General features: G+C 35.4%; 1 protein-coding gene across 1 annotated transcript; it reads left to right on the plus strand.

Annotated features, from left to right (window-relative positions):
* On the plus strand, positions 1-8,239 carry LOC105942111 (beta-defensin 110-like; the record flags this gene model as incomplete). The annotated part of the gene is made up of 2 exons (XM_058669709.1): positions 1-256; positions 8,113-8,239. A coding segment is annotated over one exon (159 nt), but the record flags the coding sequence as incomplete, so codon positions are not given.
* Between the last annotated feature and the right edge of the window lie 4,322 nt (positions 8,240-12,561).

Genomic DNA, 12,561 nt, shown 5'->3' on the forward strand with positions numbered 1-12,561 from the left:
CTTAAGATATCACTCTTGATTACAGCCGGAAGTAATTTGTCACCAAAGTACAGATTTGAAAGATGCCAAAAAGTGAAAGGAATATGCAAACCATTTTGTGACGATGTTGAGTATGATTATGGATACTGCATTAAATGGAGAAACCAGTGCTGCGTATAAACTCTGGAATACGGAAGTCATATTGAGCATCAAACCTGGAACAGAGGTGCATGTTACTCAAGAGTAGATAAAAACAAAGTGCTTATAAGCTTTAATGGTAATACGATGTTAAATCATAAATATGTCTACTTATGTACAAAGAAATTTAGTCTCTATTATGTTCATTGGTGGCTTTTGAATTTTAGAAGAATGAATAATTAATGTAGCAATCGATGTATCTCTCTCGCTTTCTTTTTTTTATTTTCCTTTCTTTTTTTTTCTTACAGAAAATACTTATGATCTTCTTTCCAAAACTTTGCTTACTATTAAATTTTGGGAGAGACTTAGATCATTATATTTTTGAGATGACATAATTTTTAATATTTAAATTTTTTTCATGATCATTTCCATAGGCACAGGAACTTTTTTCATTTTCCTTCTACCTCCGTGGTTTTCCTTGTTATTACTATGATGCCATAGGCCTTCAGCAGCAGTTACAATTCCAACATTCTGATATTGAATGGCATTGATGATATAGATAAAAGTATAAAATCCTTGATTCTAATGAATTGATTTAATTTTAATGATGTTCTCCCAGCAAATTAATTATATATTATTAATAGTTGCAACACAAAAAAGTTTAAATGAAGTTTGACACATGGAATCTGTGATTTAAAGGAACTCACAGAGGAAACTCAACAGTAGGAACCTTATCCTACCAGCATAAGAAAACTGACTACTAAACAGATCAGTGTTGGGCCCTTAGACAATGGGAAAGAAGAGAGAGAATGGGACAGAGAGAGACAGAGAGAGAGAGACACAGAGACACAGAGACAGAGAGAAAAGAGAGATATGTTTGCCTCCTGGTCATGGTTCACTCCTCAAAAGCTCCTAACAGCTGGGGCTGAGCTAGGCTGAGGTTACAAATAAAGAAACTCACTGCAGTCTTCCACAAAGATGGTAGTGACTCAAATAAGTAATGTATCACCTGCTGCCCCTCAGTGTGTGCATAGAAGAAGTTGAATTAGGAGCAGATGAGGGATTCAAACCCAGGCACTACCATATGGAAAACACAATCAAAGTAACAACCTCACCCACAGTGCCACAATGTGCTTCACATCCTCTCTTACTTAAATATCTACAGAATATCCTCAGGTTTTCATCTTAGAGAGCAAAGCCTGAGAAACTGTCCTTGACAGAGAACATTTGTCAAACTCAACGTAGAAAAATATACTCAAAGCTTCAAGAATACAGAAAAAGGTCCTTAAAGCAACAATTTTAGCATTACTTGAGAATTTGCTAAACATGCAATTTTATATGGCTAAGAAACATTGAATAAAAATTTTGTGTTAGGACCCTGTAATCTTTACTTAACCTGCCTTCTAGTTGGTTATATTGGACAAAAATGTTAGAATTTCAATATTTAGAAACGCTCTTAACAGTTTGAATGCTTGAACTATAGTCATAGTGCCTTAATTTTTTTTAACTTAGGATCACATTTTGAAGACATCTTGACGGTATTGACAAAATATACTCAGAAAGGAGAAGAAAGGGGGCAGTCAAATGATTCTTTAAAATGCCTATGGCCTGGGCCCACCACTCCTTGTCTCACATGCATCAGGTTCCTATATGGGCTCCCATTTGTGTCCAGGATGCTCCACTTCTCTTTTGGCTCCACTCACTTGTCTTTTGGCTCCACTGCATCCCACCCCCCACCCCATTAGGGAGTGTACCAGCGGACAGGAAATATTGCTTTCTGTCTCTCTCTTTGTTCAGCTGACTTTCCAGCAAAAATAAATTAATTTAAAAAAGGATATGGACCCCCAAAATGTAAAATGACTAAATAAAGTCAAATCCATTTTTCTTTATAATTATTAGCAGTATTTCAACTATCTAAATTAACTAATTTTGATCACTGTGAGTTTTTTCCACTCATTTTAGATATCATCCCAATGATTCTGGAACATGGAAGTTCTAGTTACAAATTCAAAAAGCCAAAAAATAATTTTATTTAATCCCAATTGGGAGTTATAGGTATCCAAACAGATGTATAACTTTGCAAATTTTCAACTTGTACATTGTAGAGATAACTTTGTATCTCAAATCTTTATAGTGTAGCTTTAAAGAAAAGTTCTTCCATTTTATATTCATGTTTGAAACTTCATATCATTGACCAAAATCACGTTTCAAATAAGCAAAAAAAAAGGTACCTGCTTCTAGGAGTGTGGCAAAGATTTACTGTCATGAACACCCTGAAATTATATATATTTCCCTATTTATTACGTTGCTGCATTCAGTGGAATGAGATAGTAACACATGGTACACAAGGGAAGAAACAAAAATCTATAATGTAGAAGTTAACTTATTGTAGGAAGTGATGAGGAAAGTATAACCACATAGAGCAACAAGCACACATTTACCACAACCATGTAGTTAACACCCTCATTGTTGCATTCATGCATAGGACATTAAAAACAAACATTGCTTGGGATAGTGACAAGAAATTCTGCACTTGCCACAATAAAAATATGGAGGAAGATAGCAGTGCATGAATACCTCATTTGAAAACCTTGAAAAATGTGTTATGAAAATAGGTCAGGAGAGGGGAAACATTTTTGCAACGATGATGGCAGAAATGAAGAATGGAACAGAAAGGGTCCCTCTTCTGACTAGATAGAGAATTCAGGATCACTACAAGAGCAGTGAAACCCAAAGTCATGAGCACACAGAAGAGTCCTAAGGTAAAGACAGAAGGTAATGAAGGTTGACCAGCAGCTTCAATGGAGAACATAAGATGATCAAAGCGAATGCAGCAGAAACTGCAAGACTCTGCAAGAGACAGGGGAGATGCAAGGATCGACTGTCCAAATGCAGAAATCCATGATCAGGGAAAAACTATTCAATCACTCACCTACATCGTGTTTGCTGTATTGTCACAGGCAGATCTGGAACTTGGGAAGACACTTTTAAAACCACATTAATAATATTTGAAAAAGGAAATCTGGAGATTCAGAAAGCATTTCTAGAGAATTATTAACAATCTTAATGTTGTTAAGATTAACCAACCTTGTATAATAGCATGCAACATGTCTTACTGTTTAAAACAGCATAATAAGGATTTCTTCAGTTATAGTCCGTTTCAATAGCATGTAGTTTCAATGGGGTTCTAAAATTTGGAAAACACAGCTGTGGACGATGTATGAAAATATCCTGAATGCCCTCTCAATGTGCGCAATGTATGAACACATCCTGAATTCTGCAGAGCTTCATACTTGCAATCTCATTGATTTTCACTTCATGAAATTTCACCTCCCATGGAAATTCGTATTTCTGACATTTGTTTTTTTTTTTTCCTTTAAGTAATTCTAACACATGGATTGGAATTTTTCTTTTAAGTATACAGGAGATCTTTGTAGTTATTTCTTGGTTAGCATGCATGTTGCAAGTAAATAACGAGCTAGTAAACTAGCATCACACACACACACACACACACACACACACACACACACACACACCATGATCAAGTCAACGGAATACCTTACTTGGAACTGTGAACATTAATCAGTAATCAGTGGTTTTAAGATTAAGAAAAATGCTAATCCTTGAACCTCTATTTTTATATCTATAACGTCAACTACAATGTTGTATGAAAGTCACTCAGCTTTATCAATAGCAGCAGTTATATTTCTGTGTTACATTCTCTTATTCAGCATTTTGTTCCCATTTTGCTGGGAACATACCTGAAGAGAACTGCTTCTCCTCCTACATCTGTCTCCTCTGTAAAATGCTCTTCATGTATCCCTGCATTTTTTCACAAGTTCAACCACAGCAAACGCAGATAGGGAAGACTGATGAAACAATAGTCACTGCCACACTACCCCTTTTACGTTGTTGTCAGCACAGCCTACTGAGACAGCGAACCCTGGCTCTGCCATGCAGTGTGCTTCACAAACGAGGAACGCTTACACGCTCAGGTGCACCATCAGGGAACTTGAAGGAGGCGAATCACCTCAATTTTGCTCCATAAGTATTAGATTGAAACCTGACCTTTTTAACATTCATATTCCAAAAAAGATTAACTCACATTCACAACAGATTTCAGGAAGTTGGCTTTTTTGCTTGTTTTTTGTTTTTTAACTAAAATATCAGAGCTGCCTCTACTAATCAATCTATTTCTTTTCACTCTCCTTTTCTCTGTGCTCTCTCTTATTGCTTCTTCATGTAACTTTTCTTGTAAAGCCATTCTCAAACATTTATTCTCACTACTTTTATTTTTCAACTCTTCATTTCTAATCCACCTGAAACATTCCTAATGACAATTTCTGTTTTCATTCTTTTGTTAGGTGGCAATATGCTTGCACAACGAAAATATCCCAGGTCCATTTATTGCAGGCATTTAGAAAATGAATAAGTAGGAGTAGTTTCTCTCTCTCTCTCTCTCTCTCTCTCTCCTTCTATTACTCTCATGAAGAAAATAACAACAACAAAAAACTACATTGACACACAGAGGTTGATCATATACAAAATACATGAATGAGGTGTTTAATGCACAATTATAATTCTAGCTTTAAAATTGAACCAGATTTAAGGAGGACATATATATAACGGTAAATAAATAATATCTTATTTTTCATATATACTCTGTTTTCAAGGTTAAAATTTTAAACTATGATCATCATATTAATCACATTGAGATGGCTCACTCAGTACATAGTATCACAAAGTGGTAAACATACTGTGACGGTATGTTTATCACTTACAAGATACCATCTCCCTTCAAATCACAAAGTTAGGACTTAGCACAAATATTAGAAAGTATTAAAAACAATGTGTAAAATAGGCATTTTAAGTGGCTATAAATTCAAATAGGTGTGTCTTCTTTACTCATCTACAACTTTCTTTTATATTCTCTCGAACCATACATTAATTTGTGTATCTCAAAGCCTCTTTCCTTTATGTTGCCTTCCTCTTTCTAACATAGCTCTTCATTAATGTCAAATATACAGCTCAAACATCTTTTTTAAAAGTGAAGAGGGCAGACATCTTCTTACACATTATACGAAGTGATTACTGGGGTACTGTGTAGTAGCCTAGTGGCTAAACTCCTTGCATTGAACGCTCGAGATTTGGGTGTAGGTAGGCAGGGAGAAAGACAGAGAGGGAGAGAGAGAAAGAGAGAAAGAGAGAGAGAGAGAGAGAGAGAGAGAGAGAGAGAGAGAGAGAGAGAGAGAGAGAGAAAGATTTGTCCTAATGCTGGTCCACTCTGCAGATGGCTGAAACGACCCCAGGTGGGCTGATCCAAAGCCAGGAGCCAGGAGCTTTTCCAGTTCACCCCTGAGGGTGCCACAGGCAAAGAATATGAACAATCCTTTTCTGCTTTAGCAAGCCATGAATGGGGAGCTTAGAGGGGAACTGAAGCAGCCAGAACATGAACAAGTGCTCATATGGGATGCTAGTGCCACAGATGGAAGCTTGGACCACTATACCAAAGTACCACCCTACACCCAAATCCTTGCTTTTCAAATAACAGAGAACTACCAGTCTCACCAGAATTCTTCATGAATTTGGTTTTTGCTCATCTTCAATAAAAATATATAATATGCAGTAATTTTCTTCATTTTTTGTGAAATATCAAATAAACTCATGCAAGATTAGAAAAGAGCTTATGTTACAAGCAGTGTTGTAACACAGCCGCCGATAAGTCTGCCAAATACAATACTGACATTCCACAATGCAACATGAATTGGAGTAAGAACGCTCTCTCTTCCTCTCTCTTCAAGATAAATGCATCAGTCTTAAGAAAAAAATAAATTGCCCTCCTACATGGATAATTAATTTATATCCTTGCTGCTCCAATTCCAATCTAGTTCCTACCTAGTTATCAGGGAATGCAGCAAATCAAAAGAGAGAAGCAGATACACAAAAGAAAACCATTTCATCCAGTGGTTCACACCCAAGAAGCAGCAATGAATGGAGTGGTCCAATCTGAAGCCAAGAGCCAGGAACCTCCTCTGCATCTCCCAGACACATGCAGGGTCCCATGACTTAGAGCCATTCTATGCTGACTTCCCTGGCCACAAGCATGGAGCTCGATGCAAAGTGTATGTGTTGGGATATGAACCAGCAAACATATGGGATCCCAGCATGTCCAAGGCAAGGAAATAGCTAATGAGTGATTGCACAGGGTCACACAAACATAACATTGAATCCAACAATGCAAGTACTCTATTACAGAGTAGTTTCGATTTATAGAAAAGTAATCCACCAGAAGCAATATCTGACTTATTTCATATGTGTAGAGAGTGACTTCAAACAATGGAAACCCATTAGGCAGCTCTGGGTGAGGAGAGAATGGTGATTGAGATGACTAACCCTGTCACATATTATCAAAGATTCACTCTCAGTTTTTTGTTTTTAGACTTATTTTTTATGGTAAAGTTAGTTTTACAGAGAAGAGAGAGAAAAAAAATTTATATCTGTTGGTTCACTTCGCAAGTGGCTGCAATGGGTAGAGCCAAGCTGAGCTGAAGCCAGGAGACAGGGTGAATTCTCTAGGTCTCCCAAGCAAATGAAGAGTCCCCAGAATCAAGTCTTACTGTGCTGCTTTCTCAGGCCACAAGCAGAAAGCTGGATGGGAAGTAAAACAGCATGGGAAAGAACACATGTCCATACGGGATGCCAGTTCTTATTGCTGGAATACAGAAAATTGAGCCATCATATCATCTGCCACTCAGCTTTATCAGTAACTATATAATCTTCTTATGTTACAGAATTTGTCACAAGAATAAAGTGGTTTAACAACTGGAAGTAATCAGAACAGAGCCTGACATATCATAATTGCTCAAGAAAGCATCACTGAATGTATCAATGATATTGATTGTGCTTTCAATTAGATAGTAACTAAGAATATTTTCAGTCCATTTCTTCCTGGAAATGACAATGAGTTCATGTTTGACTCCTTAAGACCAATATGAACCCAGTCGTTCTATTATACTTTTGTCTGTTTCACAACCCTGAGAGGAATATGTGCTCAATCTGGAAAGGCAGCATTCTGCAGAATCATAATCACCCTGAAAAGGCTATAAAAACTAGAGTTCGTTTTCCATTGAAGACATTTAGAGCTTTGTTCCAACTCTGTTCCAGTATTTCCACCAACAATGAAGATACTTTGCATTTTTATGATCTTCGTCTTCACCTTCACTGTATCTTGTGGTCCTGCAGGTAATACTTAACAATATGAGAAAGGTGTTAAGGGCAAAATGTTTCATTCTTAGAAAAAAAAATGATCATTTTTAAGTGGACTTCATAGGAAAACCTCATGAGAGAAATCTCTCTGTTTCGGAAGAAGTGAAAAGAATTGGCAGTTGATAAAACAGTGGGATTATTCCCCACAAGATGTAGTATTAAAAATGTTTTATTGGTTTGATTAAGCTGTGAGTCAAGAGTTCCCTATTGCTTTCTCTTTCAAAATATGATGTGATGAGCTGGTAGTTGTAAAAATGGAATTGAGAATTGTTGTCGAAATGAAGCCTTTACAAAACTAACCAAGCAGTAGGAGAATTGGAAAGGAACCAATTGGAGGTGAACATTTACTTAGGACACAAAGCATTTACATTGTCTCTTTTATATGATTTTTTATTCTTGAGAAAACATATACAAATGGGGTTATTGAGAATGTTTCACTTCTTCAAACAAAAATCAAAAACCCAAATGCCATGAGACATAAAATACCGCTGAACAAACATTATCTGTATACAGATCAAAAGATATTTGATATATTTGCCTGAGCACAACTGCAGGAATGAAATTTTAGATTCTATCAATCAAAGATTTTGCATTCATCCGCATTTTCTCATTCAAAGTGTGACAAATTTGAAATCAGCTTTCTTGGGCAATTTCTGATATTCTATGGTAATAAACATGACAATAACATGTAAAAAAAATTGAATTTATAATCACATTTTTTTTCCTTAGCTCAACATGAAGAATCAAAAGAAATTAAAAGAACTAGACAAGAATGTTACCGTATTCGTGGTGTCTGCAGGAATACATGCAGCCCCCAAGAGTTTGTAGCTATTTATTGTGGAGAAATACCCTGCTGTGTAGCACGGGTACATTATTTGCCTCTAAATCGCTAGAACCAACAGAATTCACAAAGATGTAAATTTCATTCCAGCACTTAATACTACTTAATATTATGTTTGACTCATTTGAGATTGCAACATTTATAAATCTTCTGTCATACTTAGCAGTTACTTTATCACAAATAAATATATGTACAATCTCAGAAAGTAGTATTATTCAGAAACGTAATCACTCTGAGGTTTTGAAAACCAATGTCTATATTTGTTTTACTAAAAACACTTCAATAAAAATATTTTATACTCTTTACCAATTTGCTTGCGAATGAGTGAGTCTGTCGTATACACATGTCTTGCCAATGGTAAGTTCACTATTGATTTAGGATGAGGGAAATAAAGAAGAAAGCATGGTATCTTTACAAGATGGCAGCTGTTTTTGCAGTGATGTGAGAAACGGCCACCACCCTTTATATTCCCCTTTCATTCAGGATCTCTGTATTCACCTTGTAGAGAAGATTTTTTGTTTATGAATAGTCAGTCACAGCTAATGCTACATTTTCATAGTATAACATAATTGTTTAGCTTGAACAATATATATATTTATTTCAACTTAAGGTCTGAAATATATCAAAATACACATGTATATTTTCATATATATGCATGTGTGTATATATATGTATATGTATTTACACATGCATATAATCACCTAAGAAGACAATATTATAAAAGTAGTTATATTAAATGGTAAACAAATCTGAAAAAAATAAGTATATTAAATCTCACCTATGTTAATATACACCAAACAAATAGAAACTTCAGACAAAATGTTAAAACTCAAGAAATATTATTAATTTTTAAAAATGGTAAAATTATTTGAAAGGCAGAGTTACAGAGAGAAGAGACAGAGAGACAGAGAGATTTTTTTTTTTTACATATACTGGTATGCTCCTCAAGTGGCCACAATTGTCAGAGCTGGGTCAGGCTGAAATCTGAGCCAGGAAATTCACCCAGGATTCCTAAGTGGGTGATGGGAGACCAGATGCTGGAACCATCTTTGAATTCTGTTCTCCAGGCCATCATCAGGGAGCTGGATCACAAGAGACAATGTGGGGGCAAATGGAGGGAAGAGAAATGGGGAGGGGAGAGGCGACATGGTGTGAGGCAATCTTCTACCTACAAAATGGTATCATGAAAGCAATAACAATAAAATAAGAAAAAGCAAAAAAGTGGGGGCAGATAGTGAATGAATAAATGCCTAAGAATGCCAGCAGTGGCTTTATTCATTACACCACAATACTGGAGACAAAAATGAGTATTTTAAAGTGATGAATTCATGATTGTCGTATTTTCTATTCTTGTAATAAGCTATTTTAGTGCAAACCAAATAAAGGCATTGTAAAAACATTTGAAGAGTACATCTTTTCTTATTCTAAAATAATACAAAATTGGAAAAACCCAAATATACAAAAAATGGTTCTTTCAATTTTGCATCTAGAGCCATTGTACTAAATCATGAACACAGGCGGAGATTCCAAGAATCTACTCTCAAGGTCCTCAAGAATTTTATTTAACATCTATCATTATATAATTCAATGTTTAATGTTTCTTTCTTTTTCTTCTCTTCAGTGAATTTGTGTTTCCAAGCTTCCACATTCTACTCCAACTTTCATAATACTCATGAATTAATTTGAACATAAATGTTTCCATACATTATGAAGTCTCAGTAAAAGTTTAACTCATAGCGTTTAAATGTAGCCACCAAGTATGTTTCTCTCTTACATTATATTATACTCCTCTGAATAACATAAAAAATTAGAGCAGAATTCTTCCTAATGAGGAAAATAAAGAAATTCACTGAATTGGACATTTATGAGGAAATTTTACTTGGATACATTACTTAACAATGTGTTCACAAAATGAAAATAAAATGAATTTAGATTTACAAAGTAACATCTGTACATGTTAAGATTTGATGTTTCTGATATATATTGTGTGAAGTTCAGGTAATAAAAATATGATTCAACCAGAGATTTGTGGAGACATTATCTAAAGCAATGAGACAAACATACCAAAGAAATTACAAAGATAAAGAACAAAATGTCTGAAATTCCAAGGAGTCACATTTGATTTACATGAGGAAACATTGGAACCCACAAACAAGTTGAAAAGACAATAACTGGGGCAATTTAACTGAAGATTAACTTTTCTCAAAGTAACTGTCACACATACCAGGAAGTGGATAACCTATCCCATCATTTATATGTGATTGGTTCTGTTCCACACAGTTCTTAAACATAGTAAAACATGTTTTTGTGTTTTTTGATGAAACACATCTCAAAGTTAGCAATTGAAGAGAAACAAAATATTTAAAAGTTCATGTAAAACTGGATTTTTTATGTAAATGTTATTTTTTCTCATTTTTTTGTATTGCATGGAATTCTTGAACCATAAAATTCAAAATTTAAAATAAAAAATAAAAAAGCAACTAAAAAAAGAAAAAAACCCTAAATTTTATTTCTAGAATAATAGAGTAATAAGCTTGAATCATCTTTGCTTTCAGAAAGCAATTCCTTGAACCATCTACATGGTAGGCGCTGGGTACATGAGCCCCAGGGTCATGGGGTCCAGCGGGCTCCAGGTCACTTGGCCTGGGCCTTGTGCACCTGTATAATGGGTTCAGTGTCCCTAAACCTTGAAGAAGGAAGGCAAGGGTTCTGGTTGGGGCCAATCTTGGCCCAGGTCCTTGGGCACACCTGCAAGGTGGGTGTCAAATCCATGAGCCCAAAGGGTGGGGGTTCTGATCAGGTCTGGGTCACCTGGCCAGGTCCTTGGCTCACCTGCCAGAAATGGACCTCGTCAGTGGAAAAAATGGAATAGTGAACAGACGGTCCAGATCCACATGCAGGATACATTACCCCCATTTAGCTGTGCAGGGAACATCTGTACCATCCCAGAAGAAGGACAGAGCAAACTGAACAGCTACCCAAGCAAAATGATGACAGCAAATATATGTACGAAAGGAGTCTAAGGTCACTATGTCAGCCAGTGGACATTGAATCCTGGGATTAGTCATATAGACAATATTTCAGAGTTGTCAAAAACACCTGGGCAGAACCCACAGATTGTGCACCACATTGGGACCCTTGGTTGATATCAGGTGGCCATTCCCCATCCCTGGATACTTGGGTGATTGGGAGGCCGGGTATGGCTTCCTCCCACTCCCCACCCCTGCAATCACCCCAGAAGCAGGAAGGAAAAATAGAACATTTGGAAACAAAAATCACACTCAGTTTTTCCTATCTGTTGATCCATACCATTCTGTACAACTATATTAACATCAGGTATAAAAAAAATGACCTCAAACCTCAAAAACAGAATGTAAAAAGAATAATTCGGGGAATTTAACTGAATATTAATATTTCCCAAAGTAACTGTCAGACATACCAGGAAAGAGATAACCTCTCCTGTCATCTTGTGTGATTTATTATGTTCCACACAATGCTTGAACATAATAAAATACTTGTGTTTTTTTTAATTCAACACATTTCAAAGTAAATTTATTACACAGAAATGTCAAACTTTAAAATGTTGATGGGAAACTGAGATTTTTTTTGCACAGAAGTTATATTTTCAGAATCTTTGTATTTCATGAAATTCTTGAAGACCCTTTGTAGATCAACCTTCAAATAAAATTTTCCAAATTAATTATTTGTTACCCCTGCAAGTTAACCAGTTACAAACAAAACCAAGGAGTCTTTTCTTAAATAAAAGCAGAACTTGAAAATGAAAGTGATGTTTATTTTGTGTCATGCAATGTCTTCCATCATATGTATATTGTGTAACATTTAATTTAGGGTGAACTTATCTATAACATCAACATTTTAATATCTCTTCTTCATAAAAATAATAAAATATTTTTTGATCTTTAAAACAAGATAAGCCACCATTTATGTTTTTGAGGACACTACTATCCAAAAGAACATCAGAACTTCTTTCTCCTAGCTATGACATTTGTGCTTTTGGTCTGCAGTAAAGGTCATTCCACTCTCAACATATGTGGGCTTATTATTATTTCAAATTCCACTTATGAATGTAAATCATGCACATACGCTTCTTCAATTTTTGTGCTTCTCTTATATTTACTTGGCATGTTTCACAAATAATAGCATCTTATCCCTTACTCTTACGACTTAATATCCACTGATTGTGTATTTATACATTTAATCCAGTTAGCAGTTAAGATTTTTGTATTTTTCTACATGTTAGCTTTTATAAATAATGCTGCCATATACCTGTCTTTCCAATTACAAGCAAAGAGCCTTTTTATATTTTGTAACTTTTA

The sequence above is a fragment of the Ochotona princeps genome, chromosome 1 (genome assembly GCF_030435755.1).
Source record: "Ochotona princeps isolate mOchPri1 chromosome 1, mOchPri1.hap1, whole genome shotgun sequence".
Lineage (NCBI taxonomy): Eukaryota > Metazoa > Chordata > Mammalia > Lagomorpha > Ochotonidae > Ochotona > Ochotona princeps.